This window comes from Cricetulus griseus, chromosome 4, assembly GCF_003668045.3.
Source record: "Cricetulus griseus strain 17A/GY chromosome 4, alternate assembly CriGri-PICRH-1.0, whole genome shotgun sequence".
In the NCBI taxonomy this organism is placed as follows: Eukaryota; Metazoa; Chordata; class Mammalia; order Rodentia; family Cricetidae; genus Cricetulus; species Cricetulus griseus.
This window is the reverse complement of record NC_048597.1, coordinates 228,957,676-228,978,412: the sequence shown is the minus strand read 5'-3', so window position 1 is coordinate 228,978,412 and position 20,737 is coordinate 228,957,676. Positions and strand designations below refer to the sequence as shown.

General features: G+C 50.4%; 1 protein-coding gene across 1 annotated transcript; it reads right to left on the bottom strand.

Annotated features, from left to right (window-relative positions):
• Window positions 1-2,663: 2,663 nt before the first annotated feature.
• On the bottom strand, window positions 2,664-15,759 carry Gask1a (golgi associated kinase 1A). The gene is made up of 4 exons (XM_035444244.1): window positions 14,518-15,759; window positions 5,039-5,161; window positions 3,493-3,596; window positions 2,664-2,874 (listed from the first exon to the last, which is right to left on the bottom strand). Exons 1-4 carry the CDS (start codon window positions 15,718-15,720, stop codon window positions 2,664-2,666), a joined length of 1,641 nt encoding a protein of 546 aa, XP_035300135.1. The 5' UTR covers window positions 15,721-15,759.
• Window positions 15,760-20,737: the final 4,978 nt, after the last annotated feature.

The window sequence follows — 20,737 nt, the reverse complement described above, 5'->3', positions numbered from 1 at the left end:
CTGACCTTGTGTTGGTCATCACAGCTGCTGTAAGTTCAAAAGTACCACAGAAGTCAGTGTTCCACAGCACCACACCCGATCTTTCTACCCCTTTCATCACGTTCCTTGAATCTTGGAGAGGGAGAGATAGATGCTCCACGGATGAGAACCCCATAGTCACTTAACCTCAGCACTTTGACCAGTTACGAGTCTCCAGGTACTGCTGGCCACTGCAAAAGGAAGCCCTGACAACAGCACTGGTCCATAGGCATGGAAAGTTATTTAGCCGACAATTTCACAGGCGTGTCATAGCCATGAAACATAACAGAGGTAGTTCCCCATTAGAGACTGTTGTTACCCCCTCCTCCCTCCCCCCGCAGAAGCCTGAATAACACTTTATAATACTATGAGGGTTAATGGGCAGGGAGGAAGCTTCCAGTTCCAACTTGAAGTCTCTGTCCCATGACAGGTGTTCTGTGTCTTCAGTTGTAGGGTTTTATCATCTAGCACTGGAGGGCAACTAACAGTGGCGATTGCTGATATTTGGGGGTGGCCTTAGGAGCTACCTTAAGCTGACAGCTCATAAGGAGCTAACCTTTGGGCAAGTCTTCTTGGACAGCAGTAAGCAAAGTTAGGAGTGAGTACCCAGATGCCAAAGGAATGGGGTAGGGTCAGGACTGTGAGGGAGCTCTCTGTGCCCACCCACACGGGCAATGTCGCACACAGAGGCTATGAAGAGGAGTGCATCCGTGGGGGATAGCCGGACAATCACCTTTGACCTGGATAGCGTTTGGTCATGCATTCTCCCCATTCAGTTAACAGTGAAAGCACACGTGTGCTGTCATTAAAGTCAGAAGACATAGATACTGCTGCAGCTGCTACTCAGCCTTTCTCCCAACAAACAATGAAGGCCACACAGCATCATAAGTGAGGAAAACTTAAAAGTAAAACTGAACATGTGATTTTCCCCTTAAACACTCATATAAACATTTTATCCAGAGGGCTAGAAAGATTACTCAGCAGTTAAAATCACCAGCTGCTCTCCCAGAGAACCCAGCTTCAGTTCCCAGCACTCACAAGGCAGCTCACGATCACCTGTAACTCTGGTTCCAGAGGATCCAATGAGGTCTCGTGGCTTCTGTGGGCACCGCATGCATTTGTTGCCCAGACATACATGAAGACAAAACACTCATGCACACACGAAATGAAATCAGTGTTGTAAGTGGATAGTCGTGCTACCAAACAGAATAAAGTAACTTTGGTTAGAACAGTGCCCCATTGAAGTGGGGAGTTAGGAAACCTTATAAGCAGAGCATAGTAAGCTCACAAGGGGCCTCTGTGTGCCTTGGGATTTATCTGATAAGAGTATACTTTCAGATGGGTGGGAACAGAATAGACTCAGGAGCAAAGAAACTTCAGTTACACCCCTAACTCAAACCAGTCTGAAATGCAAATCTCATACAAAAAGACCCGGAAGTAAAGACGTGCACAGATGATAGTTCCGTGATCTGAAGGAGTAACAGCCTAAGAAGGCAGGAACCCTGGGAGACTCACAGGCAAAAATGAACAAATTTGATTAAACACAGAAGTTTACTACTTCATAAAAGACAGAATCAAGCCATAGATGAAAGACTGAGAGGAAGCAGACAAGTGTAACAGCAAGGGCTGAGTACATGCAGCTTGGAGTCAAAACTCTGACACACGACCAAGGAAGGGACAAACGTCTTACATTGAAAAGTCAGCTCACAAAACATGAAATGGCTAACATGGAAATAAAGATCATTTCTACAATAATAAGGGAAAATCAGTTTTTATAACAGGCTTCTCCCTGTTGCCTTTGGAAAGATGGCTCAATGGTTAAGAACATTTGTTGCCCTTGTGGAGGACTATACAGAGTTCAGTTCCCAGCACCCAATCTAGGCAGCACACAACCCACCTGTGACCCCAGTACTGGGGAATCTGGCTGTCCTCTTCTGGCCTCCACAGGCACTGCACACATGTGGCACGGGCGTGCACACACACAAACACACACATGCACATAAATGAAGATAAAATTAGGGGCTGGAGAGATTGTCTCACTGGCTGCTTTTCCAGAGGACCCAGGTTCAATTCTCAGCACCTACAAGGCAGCTCACAACTGCCTGTAATTCAAGTCCTAGGGATCTGGTCCCTCTTCTGGCCTCTGCAATCACCAGGTACACACATGGTGCACAAATATATAGGCTGGCAAAACACCCATGCACCTAAAAGTAAAATTTCATATTAAAAAATGAATCCTAAAAAAAAAAAGGCTTCTCCTGTTGGGCATATAGTTCAGTTGGTAGGGAACTTGCCAGCATGCATGAAGTCCCAGGTTCATGCATAGACCTGCACACCTCTGCACACATGCACGCACACAGCACTGCATGTTCACGGAACATTCTTAAACATATTTATGGGTGCGTGGGAGTAAATATCCAGAGTGGAGAATGCAGAGGGAGTGTGAGGCTGGGGTCCACCACCCCAACAGGTGAACCATCCCATGGCACTGCAGGCTCCTCCAGCTGCTGGCTTCTCCCATTTGTCAACTGAATGGCCAGCTGTTGTCAAGGAAATACTGTCACTGGGAGGAACACTCAGCAGCTCAGGTTTACATTGTGGTAAGTCCCCCAAGCAGGGTGAGCTCTGTCCAGACAGTGATGGGCTCACAGGTCATTGTCCCCGAACAGCGTGAGGTTGTGCTTCTCTATGTGCCTCAGCAGGACCTGCCCTCTCCTCTCCAGTGTCTCCAGGACATGCTTCAGACCTCTGGCTCCACCTTGGCTCTTCCAGAACACCTGGTCCATCTGCAGCGACTTGATCAGCAGGCTCTGTAGACACCCTGATGCGAGAACCTTCACAACAGACTCAGGAAACCTGGTCAAGGCCCCAGAGCCCATGCAAGAAAGGAAAGGCATAACTGAGCTCAGAGAGTATCCACAAGTGTGAATCCCAAACTTGCCCCCCACTCTGCCGGGAACCCAGCACAGTCAGCCAGGGAAGTGCCAAGTCTATGCCTGCTGGCTCCTTGTCAGATCCTGCAGCCTGCTGTGTCCTGAAAGCAGATGGTAGAGCTCTCAGATAGGCCCCACCCTAAAGTGAAGCCTGGGGTACCAACCCTACCACTCTGGGCTCATCTGGGCACACTTGGGGACCCAGAAGGCCCTGAAAAGGCTGAGCTGCCTACTAAGAGCAGACGAGGAATGGCAGGTCACCAGGCTAGCTCTTTCAACTAGATCCAGGATGAGCTAGCCTTCACACACTGAAGCAGGGCAGCTGGTATTCTGCAGGAATATCCAGGTCCCCCTCTGGATATAGGGGACAGGCCAAGTGACTGTAGCCCCTCTCAGCCTTCCTCAGCCCCCACAGCCTCAGATCTAGCTTTGGTCTGATGGACTTTAGCCCTCTAAGGAGATGAAGTTGGAAGGTTCCACAGTCTGCAGCAGGGCCATCAAACCTCACCCCTCAAACCTACCCAACACCCTGGATCCTCACCCAGCTATGCCTTCCAGCAGCCGAAAGTTCAGCTTGTCATCGGGATGCTGAAGGTTGCCAGCATTGTCTATGTACACCAAGTGAGATGGATCACTGCTCCGGACCTCAGGGGAAGAAGATGGACAGGGGCAGCCATTGGTAAGGGCAGAGTGTAACTGGTACCACTCTGTCAGTTTCAAGGGCATCCTCAGCTGTCTGTGCCACAATCTCCCCACTTGTCCACAAGGTCCCATGGCTGAGGGTTTACTCTACACCAGCCCTGTGTACCATCTCTGTAGATCCTCCCAGCAGCCTTAGGAGTCTTACACACTTTACACAAGATCACACAGCTTATAAACAACAAGGGCAAACTCATAGCATAGCAGTGAGTCATAATCGTACCTTTTAAATTGCAAGGCAAGGGGGCTGATTCCTGGTATAGTGGCTAGCAGGGTCAGGAGCATGGGTGGGAACTGAACTTGCAGTTGCAAAAGGAAAAAGTATACTCCTCAGGGTCAAAAACATTCATGTCATATCATACACAGGCTCTCTCTCTCTCTCTCTCTCTCTCTCTCTCTCTCTCTCTCTCTCTCTCTCTCACACACACACACACACCATCTCTCTTGTCATCTGTGCCTAAGTATCACCTAGAACATACAGCCATGTCCTTTATCTCTATAGATCACTGACCACACCCTAATTTCATAGGTAGAGTCTTTAGCATTTCTTAAATCCTTTCCACACTAAAACAAGAAAAATGGAATTCTCTAGTGCTTTAAAAATATGGTATGGGGCTGGGGAGATGGCTCAGTGGGCAAAGGGCTTACCATGCATTTATGAGAACCTGAAAACTCAGAACCTAAAAAAAAAAAGGCCAGGTGAGGTGAGTTTGTGTGTGCCTGCAATTCCAGTGCTGAGGAGCACAGAGAGGAGGGCCCTGGGTCCCTGGGGCTAAAGATCAGTCTAGCTGAATTGGCAAGCTCTAAGTTCGGTGAAGAGACCCTGTCTCAAAACTAAAGTGAGGAATGACAGAGGGAAACACCTGGTGTCAACCTCTGGCCTCCACACGAGTGTACTCCAGGGAATGCACACACTTCTAAACTCTGGTGTTTGGCAATAGCAGGCCATCTCCTCTGGCTTACACTCCCAAGCACACACTGTTCCCACACACTCCCAGAATTCAATGCTACTTTCCATAACCACCCCCTAGCAATCTAGGCTTCAGAGCCCAAGCATTCCCTCCGACTGCCTCTTCCCCCTTCCACTCATATCCCTGGTATCCAACTCCACCCCTCAAAGACCTCAAAGTTCCCTCAAGTGCCTCGAGGAGCAGTAAAAACGGCTTCACACATATACCCATTCCACCTCAGCTGCATGCTCAATGTCCATTTTGTCTGTTTTATCTATTTGACATCCTAGAAGTCTTATTTAAGCCAACGTTTGCTGACAGAGAGAAGAAAGAAGTCTGGGGAACCCTGTATGTAGCCATCGGGAGCATCTTCCTGCAGGAGAGACATGTTATCCAGCCCTCATGTGGCAAGGCACCACGCATACAGGAGAAACATACCAGGATGTGGACCAGCCGCAACTCTTCCGGGTTCCCACACTTCTCTCGGAGCCCCTCTTCCACACAAGGGTCTGAGGGTTCAGGCTCAAAGCCACAGCAGTAGCGATCCAGGCGATCATGGACCTGCAGAGAAGGCTGGCATTGTACCTGTCTTCTCCAGACCCAATATCAAGGCCACTTGGCCAAGGCTGTTCAGGGACTCAGAGGCTGTCTGTGCTGATCAGCTCCTCACTTACCTCCAGCTAGAAGGGGGAATCTACCCTAATCTTTCCTCTGTCAAAAACCTGAAGCTCAGGTCAGTATCCTTAAAATGAGCGTGGGTCACGGGACCCCTCTGTCCACGCTCCTCTCTCTGTTTTTCCTGCTTGTCACCACGACTCATCTCTTTAAATTGGCATGGTAGGAAGGGTGGCCAAGCCTAGTCCATTTAAGCTGCCAGAACCAGTCTTCTGTCCTGAAACTCCAGGACCTCCACTGACCTCAGATAGTGCCATACTGAGTTGATGGCAGCAGGTTGGTGTTACAGAGCTGGTCGGTCTGGCCACCCTTGCCTCATTGCCTCCTCACTTCAGACCCTATCATCCTGAGTTCAGACACATTCTGCTTCATAAAGGAGAACACATGCAGCTGGGATCTGAAGTCAAAGTTGTTGAAGCATAGGTTGGGGCCCCATTTGTGGACAAGGTGGGCTGTATATGGGAAGGGGCAGTAGGATGACGGTGCCCAGAAAATCTGAACCAGGTCTCTAGCCTGGCTGACTGAGTGGCAACAACAGATGATAATTGTGGACATATGGCCACCACCTGCACTTGTTGCTGCTCCCACAGTCATGGGGTGATAGTCCTGGATTCTCTGGGTACCTTCTCTTCTTCCTTTAGCTTTAATTAACAAGACTAATTCCAAAACAATCAATCCTCAACAAGCAATGTGGAAATTCCTTGGTCTTTGTGAGTGGCTTGTCCTTGACATTCTTCAAGGAGCAAAGCAGAATCCCAGAGGTATGGTCTATTTTGAGCACACATGCCAATCAAAAGCACTCAGACTTCCTGCATGGGAGCCCTGCCCTGCTGAACTGTGTCTGCTGGCCTCACTAATTGAGGTCCCCTAGACTGTCAAGTCACACAGTGCAGAAGGACCCAGGCTCCCCTGACCACATGCTCTCCCTGTCCTGATCCCCAGACTCCCTGGAGCCTCATCTTTGTTCTCTGAAGTTCTTTCCTTTCTTGCTGAAGTCAAGCAGAGCCTTTGTCATTTCTCAGAGCTGTGCTCCCTGAACTTCTGACTCTCACACTGTGCTCCCTGACCTTTCTACCTTCCAGGTCCGAGGTGTGTAGTTGCTAAGGCTTTAGCAGACTCTCTTGCTGCCTGACCTGTGAACCCAGGCTCACCTGCAAAGGTCCCTGTCATCCCATTCCCGAGTTCAGAGGAGCCTTTTGGCCCCTGATCAGGCATTGCCTACCCATGTAGCAGACTGGAAGTAATATAAAATAATGTTCCTTCTATCCAGAGGCAACCCCCAGAGCTGGTGTGCAAACTCTCCATCCTCAGATGGAGTAGATTTCTGCAGTGCCCCATGGGCCCTCGTTAGGGCCAGGTTTCACTTGGCCGGGGGGGGGGGAGAGGGGGTAGCACTCTCATGACCACACCTTCTGTGGGCTCTTCTCCCTGCTCAGCAGACTTCCTGGTGAAACTCCCAAATGAACTGACCCTACCCACATCCTAGTACCAAGTTCTGTTTCAAGAGAAACCCCAGCTGGAGAGAGGACTATCACCAGCTCTGTTGCTACTAGGTAGGTACACAGGCTCTTCTGGCTCGCACCTCAAAACCCTCTGAGTCCCATGCATCTCACCCCAGAAAAAAAAAATAGGTGTGATTCTAGAATTTTTAAAATGGGTGTCATTACTCCATGTGGCCACGTGGAGAACCACGTAGGCAAAGGAAAGATTAAAGGCATATTCTTTGGGCATATGGTTGTAAGAGTTCTGTTGTCTACAGTCCTGAGAGGGGCTGACCAGAGGGTCCCCTCAGGCAACAGGCCCAAGGCCCAGAGTCCAACGTGGAGTAGGGATTTTGGTGACATGAATATATGCAGTCTATTTGGAAAGCAATGGTGTTACGTGCTGGTTAGTGCTCTGCCAACCTGACACAAGCTGTGGTCATTCAGGAAAATAGCCTCAATTGAGAAACCGCCTCTATCAGTTCATTAAGTCTGGGGGGCAGTTTCTTCTTTGATGAGGGATATAGGTTGGGCCCAGCCCACTGTGGGCGGTGTCAGTCCTACACAGGCCGTCCTGGGTGTTATAACAAGCCAGGGAGGACAGGCCGTGGGGAGCATGCTGGCAAGCAACACCCATCCATGGCCTCTGCTTCAGTTCCCGCCCTGACTCCCCTTCATGATGGACCCCTCTCTCCCAAGCTGCTCTTAGTTAGTGTGCTTATCACGGCAATAGAAAGCAAATTAGGACAGTCTGTAAGCCAGAAACCCCGGCTGCTTGCATTGCCTTTGGCTGGAGGACAATGCTGAGGCGGCCCTGGCGAGACTGGAACGTGGATGTGGGAACTGCTCTGCCTGGACATACAGCCAGCTCCAGCCAGCACTGCCACCACCACATCTCCAGGAGTAAGCACAGGACCCTGCTCCTGCCCCCACACCTCCAGGAACCTGCACAGGACCCCTGCTCCCATCCCCTCCCCCAGCCCCAGGCTGCTCTATCCAGATTTCCCATCATGCAGCATTTATTTCCAGAGCATAACGTGGGCAGCTCTGTCCTCCTGAGATCTACGCCCACCTGGACTCCTGGCAGGAGGAGCGTGCTCACCCAGGTGCCAGGTTGATTATTTTTCCATGCTGTCTGTTTTGTTTTCCCACCAACTGAATGTGAGCAAGCTCAGGCTGCAGCCCACATTCCTTCAGGACTTCGCCCTTCCTCCACTCTTTGAAAAAATGAGGAGTTACCCAGAGAAATGATGATTCCATGCAGAGTCCCAGTGCACTGGGCCAGCCGGGCGGTGCTGCAAACTAATTCAATCTGGGGCTTTCAGTTAGTGAAGGGTCTTGCACAGCTCGGGCTGTGGAGGTGCCACCCTGACAGCTTTACACAGCACAGTGCACTGGGTCCCTTTAGGCAGTGAGAGGGACACCCATTCCAAAAGTGACGAGGACAGTGAGCCCTGTTAGAAGAGAGTAACTACTGCGCTGAAGGCCACATAGCTAGGAGTGCTGATCCCTGGGTTTGAAGCCAGGAAATCTGACTCTGTCCATAAAGACAGACGGCGTGGCAGGTGTATCCTCTCTGGCACTCAGAGCTGTGAATTCTTGGACAGGAAAATAAACGACTGAAATAAAATAAATAATTAGAATAAACAGTCTGACCCCAGAACCCAGAATGCACTCAATACAAGTTAAAACTTCGTGAGGTCTTCTGAACAATAAATGAAGCAGGGAGAACACGCAAGTCCCCAAGGAGACCTGAGGCACTGGAGCCTGTCCTCCATACCCACCACCTGTCACCTCCCAAACAGAGTGTCTGGCTGGGACAAGACACTGCAATTGATCAAGGAAGGCCAGGGAGAGGCCAGCACAGGGTGTGGGTGGCCCTAGCTCTCTGTCTAGACTCACCAGATCCCTGAACCATGCCAGGCACATTCCAGAAAAGATGCTTGGTATTCTTGTGGTCCACACCCTACATCCGGGATCTTCCACTTCCTTTTCCACCCAGAAGCCCAAGTTCTCAGAACCTTTGCTGGGCTGGGGGTCATTCTTTCCCTCGTAGAAACACAACCTTTCCCAGAGAGCCAGTTCCTCATGTCTCAGAGCCGTGTACACACGCACTTACACACATGCACATACATGCACATGCACACAATGCACATGCACACACACACACTTACACACATGCACACACACGCACACACATGCACATACACACACATGCACACATGCATGCATATGCAATACACACACGCACTCACATGCACATACACACACACACATGCAATACACACGCACACACATGCACATGCACACATGCATGCACATGCACACACACATGCACACACTTGCACACACATGCAATACACACACGCACATACACACATGGACACACATGCAATACACACATGCACACACATGCACATGCACACATGCATGCACATGCACACACACATGCACACACTTGCACACACATGCAATACACACACGCACATACACACATGCACACACATGCAATACACACACGCACACACATGCACATACACACATGCATGCACATGCACACACACGCACATATACACATGCATGCACATGCACACACACATGCACACACTTGCACACACATGCAATACACACATGCACACACATGCATATACACACATGCATGCACATGCACACACACATGCACACACATGCAATACACACACGCACACACATGCATATACACACATGCATGCACATGCACACACACATGCACACACATGCAATACACACACGCACATACACACATGCACACACACATACACACATCTGCCCACCTACCCACACACATGCAGGGGCAAGGGTGAAGACTAAAGTGCAGTTAGTGTAGGATGACCATACAGAAGTCACAGCCACTCAGTCAGTGAGGAGCCGCCCTGGATGTGTCTTTGATGTCCCAAGGAGATGAAGCATCCAGGAATAACAAACAGATCACAAAAAAAGAAGGAAGACTGTCTTAGGGTTTCTGTTGCTGTGACGAAACACCAGGATCAAAAGCACTCTGGGGAGGAAAGGGTTTGTTTTGTTCACACTTCCAGCTAACAGTGCATCACTGAGGGGAGTCAGGACAGGAACCTGGAGGCAGGAGCTGATGCAGAGGCCCTGGAGGGAGCTGCTTACTGGGTTGCTCAGTCTGCTTTCTTATAGAAGCCAGGATCACCAGGCCAGGGATGGAACCACCCACAATGGTCTGGGCCCTCCTCCATCAACCACTAATGGAGAAAATACTCCACAACTGGATCATATGGAGGTATTTTGCTTGTTCCCACTGCATTAGGGAGTGACTGAGACCAAATGCCAAGACAAAGAGCCGGAGAGGTTATAGTCAGAGGACCATTCAAGGCACTGGAGGCCTTGCTTTGTCTGACAGGGAGGTAATGGATCTAACTGTGGCCTGGCCCACCTGTGTGGCTCGGAGCCCTTCCTCTAGGCTGCAGCTTCTGCACAGCTATGCTGTGGAGGCCTTCTCCATTGCTGCATTCCGAATGCTCCTCCAGGAGCTTCCCCCAGATTCAGCCTGCCAGGGATCTGGCTACAAGCACCCTAGTCTCCTCACTCCCCCAGACTATGCCTGAGTCAGTCATGCCCCACCACTCTTGTGAACTTCCCTGTGAACTTGGGTCCCACGGGCCCTTGGATGGCTGCCTTCTCTCCTATGGGTAGTTCAGTTCCATTGGGACCATGGTGTTGGGCTCTGCTGCTGAGAGCTGAGACCAAAGAGTCTCTCAGGTTTCAGTGAGGAGATGGGGTTGGACAAGCTGTAACAGAGGCAAGAGACACAATAGGAACCATTGTGTTGGCCCCAAGAAGAGACAGAGCCCAGACCAGGATTCTGGCAGCTGGGGCTTCTGGGTCCTAGCTTTGGGGGCCACGAACCTCCCTCAAACACCAACACTACCAGTTTAACTCGGCTCACCTGACTTCCACAGATCACCCTGGTCACACAGTGACATGAGCCTGAGAGGCAGACTGGAGTGTGGAACTGTCTTCCAGGTGTGACATGATCATTGCCAGCTAGAAGTAAGTGTAGCTGTAATTAACCACAGGAGTCCTCACGAGGTGGGTCTCTAACTGACTCCTGTGGAGGGTCAGGAACAATATCTCACAAGACTTATGAGCCATGCCCCCAGGATCTATAGACAGTTAACACTGGGGTGAGGGTTCCTCAGTGGCTCAACTGTCCATACCCTGGGGACCACTTATCCATGTTTCTATGAGCAACCCCAAGAAACTCGGGTTGAAGTCTTCAATGGAATCATTTCTTCTCCTTCTCTTCCTCTTCCTCCTCCTCTCCCTCCCTCTCTCTCTCTCTCTCTCTCTCTCTCTCTCTCTCTCTCTCACCTCAAACGTGGGAGAAAAGCCCTTGCACAGGGAAACACGATGCCAAACCCCAGCACTTTGTCCCTGGCCTCTGAGTGTTGCTAACACGAGTGTGAGGGGCCTGACAGCAGACCCACCTCAGGGGGCTGCATCTGAAGTTTGTGGCTAGCCGTGGGTCACACAGCACCTCAGGTGCCTGTGCCTTAACACATTCTGCAGCCTCACTGAGGTTTCTAGGAAGTTGCTGTCAGCCAGATGGCTGTTTTTCTTGACTGCTGTCCAGCAAACTAGGGAAAGGTGGCATGATCCCAGCCCAGTGGTGTCTGACCACACAGCTGGCCTGTGTGCGCCTTGGCGGCAGAGATTTCTGTCCCCACTGCAGAATTTGGCAGCTAAGGAAGGGTCGCATGCTACAGCCCTGGAGAGGAACAGAGGTCCTCTGTACAGAGCACAAAGCTATCGTAAGCACATTGCTGGAGTCGGGCTTTGCAAACGGCTGCTCCCTGGGTCTCGGGGCCCCTGGGCCTCCCTGCAAATGTCCCCTTCTGCTCCCATTACTGGCCAGCTCAATAGTGACTCTGTGAGAAAGGAGTGAGCTCCGGGCTAGGCCAGCCAGGCTGCCTCTCAGCCCCCTGGCTGTGACCTTGGACAAGGAACTTAATCTCTGGACCTCAATGGCTCCATTTTATTTTTCATTAATAATTACTGGTGTGTGTGTGTGTGTGTGTGTGTGTGTGTGTGTGTGTGTGTGTGTGTGTGTGCCAACGCGCACGTGCGCGCACGCGCTTACCTATACCTGTGCATGTGCATACAGGAGCCAGAGGTCAGATGTGTCCCTCATGCACCTTTCCCCCATCCCAACACTCTCTCCAATCAGACCCAGGGATGTCTCCTCCTACCCAGCTCTGGGAGTCCAAGCATTCCACACTTGGCTTTGTACATGGGAGCCAGGGATGGAACTCAGGTCCTCATGCTGGCACAGCAGACACTTTACCCATCAGTAAGGTTGCTATGGGGATGGTCTGGTTCTGTTCCTGGATAGCCTTGGATATGGCACCTATTGCTTACCAAGTGTATACCCTCGCCAGCTGCTTGAGTTAATTATATCCATAAACGTCCTAGCACACAGAAACCTCTAGGGCTGGTAAACCATCTAACACAGGCCCAGAGACAGACATTAGGAAAGAACCCAGCAGGAGCCCTTCAATCTGTGTGGAACACACACACGGAGGGTGTCTGTTTCCTCTCCCATTGCTGTGATAAAATACCCTGACAAAAAAAGCAACTTGAGGGACAAAGGGTTTACTCTGCCTCGTGATTCAGAGGTACAGTCCATCCTAACAGGGAGTCACACTTTTATCCTGGGCAGGATTTCCTTGGGTAGGGGATTCTAGAGTGTATCAAATAGAGAAGGCATACACCACTCTCTGCTTCCTGGTTGTGGGCATGAATGGCCAGCTGTTTCAAGGCCCTTTGTCTACAGCCAGCATCACACCTTCAAGCCTGGAGCAGCCACACTCCAAGGGGCCAATTAAGCAGCTGATGCTCACAGCCCCCAGCTGGACCTTAGCCTTGCTGTGCAGCTCTACTTTGAATCCCACCTCAGCCCCTCCTCTCAATAAGTTTTAGGCTTTCTGTTGCCAGACAGAAGCAAGAACCTTAGTTGGCCTCAGTGAATGCTCAGTGTCCAGATGGATGGGCACCTCCCTTTATAGCTCTCCTTCCATTCTTTCTGCAATTCTCTCTCTCTCTCTCTCTCTCTCTCTCTCTCTCTCTCTCTCTCTCTCTGTCTCCCTTATTTTAAATTATGCAACACCCTTGACTGCATGTGGGTTCAAAGATATAAAACTATAAACTGTGTTGAGACTGGACCTGGGTTTGAGTCCCAGCTTCCACATGGCAGCTGACAGTCATCTGTGACTACAGTCCCAGGCATACAATGCCCTCCTCTGGCTTTGATGGCCACCAGGCATGAATGTGGTAAACATACATTCACACAGGCAAAACACTCATACATATTAAAATAAAATAAATACATCAAAAACTGTAAACAGTGGCAAACTGGTATTTTAGCAGTGGGATGGGGGAGGGGGTCCTGAATCAGTAACTTGGGATTAAAACAGAATTTCCAGTAATTTCTGACATAGCCCTAAACATAATTCTGCCTTTTCTGCAGAGGGTGTATGTATGTATGTGTATGTGTTCTCATGTGTCATGAAGGTGTGCATGCATGTGTGGAGGCCAGGGGTCATCTTTGAATGTCTTCCTCAGTTACTTTTTGAGGCAGGGACTTGCACTGAACCCGGAGCTCACTGGTCCACCTGGCTGCCTGCCCTCCACTCCCCACCCCCCAGTCTGGGACTGCAGGCATGCACTGCTGGGCTGGGTCTTCTCGTGTCAGATGCTTGTACTGACATGGCCAGTGCTTAGTGAGGAACACCCACTTGCAGCTCCCACTTATACAAAGCAGCATCTCCGGACTCGTGACTACAAAGTCAAAGTATCCGTCAACGGTAAAGTGAATTTCTGGATATGCCCAACACCCTGTGGTGCCACAGCCAAGTCTCCATTTAAAATAACGAACTTCTCATTAATATGCAAATTTGCTTTAATCTTTAACAAGTGGCAAGATTTTGTGTATACCTGGGAATTGTTTTAAAATAAATTTCTTCATTATCATCAGTAAATACTTCATTTATATACCTATTTTACATTACTGTATATCCAAGGTCAGATAAAAATTTCTGGAGTAAGCCAGGTGGTGGCAGCACACGCCTTTAATCCCAGCACTCGGGAGGCAAAAACAGGTGGATCTCTATGAGTTCCAGGCCAGCCTGGTCTACAGAGTGAGTGCCAGGACAGCCAGGGCTACACAGAGAAACCCTTTCTTGAAACACAAAACAAAACAAAACAAAACAAAAATTCTTGGGTAAAACAGGGTTTTAATAAATGGATATTTTGTTGTTGTTGTTGGTAGTAGTTGAGTTTTTTGATGTTGTTCTGTTGTTTTGTTTTTTTAATGTGTATGGGTACTTTGCCTACATATATGTCTGGGTACCCATGGGCACATCTAATACCTGACAAGGCCAGAAGAGAGCATCAGATCCCTGGGACTGGAGTCACAGACGGCTGTGAGCCACCAGCTGGGAATCAACCCTTGGTCCTCTACAAGAGCAGCCAGTGTTCTTAACCACTGAGCTGTCTAGCCAGTCCCTGAATGGAAAATGTTTAAGAAGCCCTGCTCTAGGGCACCACAGGATAAACAGGCAGAGAAATTGCAAGAACAGTTGCTAGATAATAAAGCCCAGGATTGTGAGGAGTGGGTATCCTGGCCAGGCAAAGCTGGCCTTCACCTGAAACTTCCCAACTCCACAGCACTCCACCCCACTGCCCAACCACACCTACCTGCAACAGGAAGTCAAAGAGGGCCAAACGTGCCCACTCAACATGGTGGATGCCCAGGCACGGGACCTGGCCTGGCCAGCTGCAACCTCGAGCCAGCAGGGCCTGGTACTGCAACCAGCCCAAGGACAGAGAGTTCTGGTCCTCATCTGGGTCTCCTAAGTGCTGCACATCAGGTGCCCACCAGATGATGGGCCTCAGACTGCCATCGGTGTAACGGTAGGGCAGAAGGGAGCTGTGGAAGGTACGGGCTGCAGCAGGCAGGCTCCGTTGGAGTCCCAGGACACGGTCCACATGGAAGGATAGGACTTCCTGCAGGTCCCTGGGCCTCTTGATCAGACCACAGAGGCCCTGGGAGCAGAGCTGGTTGAGTCTGAGAGGAGACATGTCCTGGAGGGCACCCCCAGCAGATAGGCCGACCTGCAGCACCTGCCCATGGGCAGGGACCCTGGCTTTGCCCACCACCTCCCCATGGGCCAGTAGCCCGAGAATCTGTACATCATGTTCTGTGAACCATGGTGGAACCTGCCCCCCAGTCACAGCATTGGCCAATAATCCAGGGGGCTCGGGATGGCACCATGGGGACCTTTGGAGTTCTCCAATTGAGCCAGGCCACCAATGAGTTCTAGAACCTGAGGTGGCACCCCCAGGCTTCCCACCAGTCAAGACTCTGTCCTTGGCTCCTGACAGGGAACTCCCACCCTCTGCTGGATGGGGCCTAAAGCTCACTGCAGCAGTACCTCTCCGTGCCTGGGAAGTTGCCAGGCTGCCCCCTGTCAGCAGGCTAACCAGGGTGTCTGTCTTACTCTGTGTCTCCTGGACAGGAACATCATGCCCAGGTTGGTCCAGGGCTGTGCCTCCTGCATCTCTGACCTCATCCTCCACTAAAAGCCCATGATGCTGGGCACTGAGCGTCGGACCTCCTGTCACAGTAATGTCTCTTCTGACCCCCAGTGGGTGTCTGCTTCTGTCCACGCGCCTTCTGTGGCTTCGTTTCTCAGTACAGACCGAGCTGGAATTTCTGGGCAAAGCCCGGCCCTTCCGGAGGCTCAGGTTTCTTGCCCGCTGCCTCTGGCTAGAGTTCAAAGTCTGCCAAATGCTGGAGTCAGGTTCCATGGGACCGAGTCCTGGAGTGGAAGCTGGGTGCTCTGGAGGAAGGTGAGTGACAGCCACCGCAGACAGAAGCATCACAAGGCAGAATGCCATCACCGGCCGCTTCTTGCCACGAAGCCTTCTCCAGAGCCAGGACGCCTGAGAATAGGGTAAAACAAGATAGCATGAGACCCGGGAAAGCCATCAACTTCAAACCACAGAACAATGGTGAACAGCTTATAAGAGACAGAAAGCAGCAGCAGGACACCCCGCTGCCCCTCAAGGAGGAGCGTGAGAGCCCAGCCAGCTGTACCCAGACTTCAGAGACGGCTTTGCTTCTGAGCCATCCTTGCTGATGCTTACACACAAACCTGGACTCCCCGGGAAAGCTACCTTATGACAATGATCTGACCACCATGCCTCATAATGGATCCACCCACATACATGTGTCCCTACCCGCTATCTAGTGCTGGCCCCGTTCCTTTGGATTCTGTGGTCTTTATTACCATTTCAAACACAAACACCATAAACACAAATAAAGCATTCACAGAAAGGCCCAGTCATGCTGAGAAAATCAGAGCAAGGGACTCAGCATACCCTGTTTTCCCAGAGGACCTGAGTTCAGTTCCTAGCACCCACACTGGGCAGCTCATGGCTGCCTGTACCTCCACTAGCATGACATCTGGTCCCCTCTTCCAGCCTCCATGGAGTACCCATGCTCACACAGAAACACACACACACACACACACACACACACACACACACACACACACACATAAATCTTTAAAACATAAGGAGGAATTGGGTGGGGAACACACCTCCTTCTCCACACAGGAAGCCACGGCCCTAACCTGAGAGCACACCACAAATGTTCTGCTGAACATCCAGCATGCTCGCCTCTGCAGAAACATCTGAGCATTTCTATAAGTGACACCAAGAGTTGTTTTTAGACCCCACTTCCCACTATCCCTTGTCTGTGTGGGAACTCCATTAACCTCCATCAGAACAATGGAGGAGTTGGGACCACACAATTCCTGTTTTAAGCTAAGAGCAGGAAGATTACAGCCAGTGAGCATGGATGGAGAGAGAGACTCAGACACCACTGAGAGGAGAGGCATCGGGACATGGTTTGGATTCTCCTCCTTCTTCTAAAAGGAAAACAAAACCAAAGATGTGTTTTCAAGTTGAATTCATAATCTGTGTTCCCAAAGGGCCGGATACCCCTAGGAATAATAACCCCCTTCTAAGATGGGATGAGAGGGCAGGCTGTTTGGGGTCAGGAAACCTGGGGGAAGTTGGCAGTTGTACAGAGAGAGGCTCAGACAGCCAGGAGCAGATGTCCCTGCAGGGCCACACACGTGAAACTTTGGGAAAACAAAGGCTTTTGTGAAAAGGCAAGGAGAGAGTCGGGTGGAACCTGAGCTGACCTTCCCTGCATGCCAAGACCACTCTCCTGCCAATTTTCAACATCCCAGCACACACACCACACCGTCTTCCCAGAGACTGTGGCAGGAAGCAATGAGGAATAGGCTGTCTTAGCAGGCGCTCTCCTCTCAAATCCCACCAGACACCAGGACACCATTGGGTTCCTGCAGGGAAGATGCCAGGAGCCAATAGCCACATTCTCCCAGAGCTGCAGAAGAGAGGGAAAGCCAGAAAACCCACAGCCCAGGCACCCTGGGTCCAGGTCTGTGCTTCCAAAGCTATGAATGATGTGCAAGCCAAGGGGACTACGTGCCCCCACTTTCCAGACAACTCCTCATCTTTCTGGGGTCTAAAAACCAGCCCCTCACATCTGGGCACATTGTAAGATCAGGACACCCAAGGCAGAGGCATAAAAGGAAAATTTTTTTTTAAATCCTAAAACCTCAAGTGTGGGCTGGGAGGAAGCCACCTCGCAGGGTCCAATAGAGGATCTGTCCACAGATGAGAGGGGGGTAGGCCACAGTGTTTGGGGGACAGCTTGTGGGAGAGTGAGCCCAGAAGGCAAGGGCCAGGGGGATGAATAGAGGGAACCAAAACAGAGACACAGTTCCCGAAGGAGGATGGAGGTGCCTTAGTAGCTGGGTCTTCCATTTTATATTCTTAATTCTTATTATGTTTTATTTGTTCTGTGTTGGATATGTGTACGAGTGTATATGTGTGCATCGTGTGACTGTATATGTAAGTGTGTAAGTCCTAGATAGTGTGTATGTGTGAGTCTAGTGACAATGTGTCTGTGAAAGTCCTGTGCCTATGAGAGCTTGTATCCACTGGGACAGTGTCCCAGTGTCCCATGACAGTGGCTGTGTTTAGTGTGAGTGAGCTCTGGATCTGATTTGGGGGCCATTTCTGAAGCTGTGCTAAGCCTTGGTTCCTGACCTTTGTTCACTTCTGACTTCTCTACCCTTTACCACTGACTCAGACTGGGACTGGCAGAGAGTCCAGAATGTGTCAGGGAGTCTGGAATGTGGAGATCCTATACCATTTTCCTCAGGTTTAGTTAAATAACTGGCTGGAGTGAGGAGAAACACATGAGCTGACTTTCAGAGTCAGATTAAAGCCACATGTCACCATCGTCACTCGTCACTGTGACCGTGGGACTCTGCTGCCCTTGTTTCCCAAAGCCAGACCCCAATCAGGGAACACAGTATGGGCATGGGCTCTGGATCAAGGCAACTGGCCTAGCCACAGAGCCACCAGGAGCACAGAGACCCTCTCCTGACCAGGTCTGTGGGGCATCAGGAGGCTGAGTCGTCCTTTCCACTGGGGGCTGAGTCCCAGGCCGTCTGTCTCCAACACCACCAGCTGGCCACGCTCCAGTGCTCAGCCCCTTGGGGGATTGTGATTTTCTCTCCACATCAACAATGCCAAGGCAGGAAAGGGCTTTCACCCCTGTAATTTCTGGCTCCGCCAATTTAAAGGAAGAAAAGCCAAGGAATGGAAACTCAATGTTCACTCAGTATTCCTTGTGTGCCTTGGGCTGTTTGAGGGACTTACATTAAATCATTGATCCTCATCCCAGAGTTATGAGCCAGAGACGAGTGCAGTGACTTATCCATTGTTCCCATTTTACAGAGAGGAGAGTGAGACTCTCACAGGCAGGCATCAAGGGCAGCACCAGGCATAAACCAGGCAGCACCGGGTGGCAGAATTGCAGTTATAGCCTGCCAAGACCTCCCAGCTTGAACTCATTGAGATTATGTTGAGTTTCAGAAATGGTCCAGCTCTAAAAGGAGAAACTTAACTGTTCAGGACTGGCCAGCTCATCCCCAAAGGGTACGGCAACCCCTCGGCACCAAGGCAAAGTCACTGCTGAAAAGTAAAAATGCTTTGAGCTACCTGTGCATTCAAAACAAAACTGCTGTGTTTCTTGTCTATGTTGTTCCTTAATTTCTATAGTCAGAAGACTAACAATATCAAGTTAGAAAGCCAGGATCTGACTCCTTCCTTTCCGGGCATATTGGAGAGGTAACATCAGAAGCAGGTTCTAATTATCTGTAGAACTCAAACAAACAAAATCAGCAGAACCAGGCAGGTTCTACACTTCCTGATTGTTCCAGAACCAGCTCAACATTCAAGATTAGAGCCCCCAAAGTTTAAAACATCTGGCTGAGGTGGTGAAATGGCTGTGCCTGATAACAGCCGCTGACTGCCCACCTGCCCTGTGCACACCCTGGGTAGTGACCTCGTTACCAGAAACAGCCTCAAGATCATATACTTCTCTTCTACCCGAGAGTGATGGAGAAGACTTCGGGTCCTGAAAAGCAGGGGTGAATTTATAGAGAGCCAAACACAGGGAAGCCACCACCGTGGGTGTCTTCAAACAGACGCCACAGTCACTTCACCCAGCCCCTTCCCCGGGCCTGAGGAAGCCCCAGCTTCACACAGCTCCCTTCCCTAACCTTCCCTAACACAGACCCTTTCTGCTTCTTCACAGCCCCTTCTCCAGGCTTCACGTGGACACTCCCTGTGACTTCACACAGCCCTCTTCCCCAGCCTTCAAACAACCTACTCAGCTACAGTGGCACTGGAGATGGCTGACAGCACCATGGGACCAAAAGAGGTTGCTCTTCTCCTGGGTGAAATCTTCAGAATCACCAGTCTCTTGACTTCAGCAGCCAAGAGAGCTGTCTTAGAAATAAATGGATCCACCTGTGGCCATCTTGTTCTGAACGCTCCCAATTGCCTGATCTGGTCTGATCTCGGAGGGTTGGGCCTGGTTACCATTTGCATGGGAGACCTAACTTAGCCAGATGGGGTCCGGGGCATTTAAATAAGCAAACCAGAGCCTAATGAACGTTCATCCTCACGCACTCAGAAATGAAAACCAGAGAAATGTCAGGGAAACAAGGAGTGTGAGGACTTTGGGCATTGCTCTGCCGTGACCCAGTGTCCCTCAACCAAGGGTCACCCAACCGAAACAGAAGCAAATCACACCTGAAATTTAAAGTGTTCTTGTAACTGGGTGTGGTGGTTTACAGCTATAATCCCAGCACTGAGAGGCTGAGGCAGGAGGATTGCTGTGCATTTGAGGCCTGGGCTACAGAATGAGACTGTCTCAAAAGTAACAAGCAACTTCCACTCCAAACAGCAGCAATGTGTCTCATTCAAGAGCCCTGGGGAAGCGTGGCTCTTTGCTGCTACTGGTGTCCCTGAAGTTCCCAGAACAACCCAGGTTGTGTATGGCATCAACTCATGCATGTACTCTACCTTTGATCGGCTAAGACCTGAGCTTCCATGGCCACTGAGCCAGTGAGCAACTCTGTGGGTAAAGGCATCTGCCACCAAGCCTGATGACGAGTTCAATTCTCAGGACCCACATGGTAGTAGGATAGAATCAACTCTCAGAACTTGTTCTCTGACCTACACACACAGACACAGACACAGACACAGACACAGACACACACACACACACACACACACACACACACACACACACTATGGCAAATGTGTGCCTACCTACCCACTCAGTCACCCACAAAATAGTCACTCACAAAAAATAAATAAATGTATATTTTTATCATTTATTTAATGTGCATGAGTGTTTTGTCTGCATGTATGTATATGTACCATGTGCATACCTAGTATCCATTGAGGCCAGAAGAGGGCATTGGATCTCCTGGGACTGGAGTTACAGATGATTGTGAGC

What these genes read in the sequence shown, in the direction of transcription:
- Gask1a (XM_035444244.1), bottom strand. Translation starts at nt 15,720, where the DNA reads ATGGCATTCTGCCTTGTGATGCTTCTGTCTGCGGTGGCTGTCACTCAC. An exon ending in TCTTTGACTTCCTGTTGCAG is followed by an intron (nt 5,162 to 14,517) that starts GTAGGTGTGGTT and finishes CCTTCTCTGCAG; the next exon opens with GTCCATGATCGCCTGGATCG. An exon ending in CTGCTGGAAGGCATAGCTGG is followed by an intron (nt 2,875 to 3,492) that starts GTGAGGATCCAG and finishes GGCCTTGACCAG; the next exon opens with GTTTCCTGAGTCTGTTGTGA.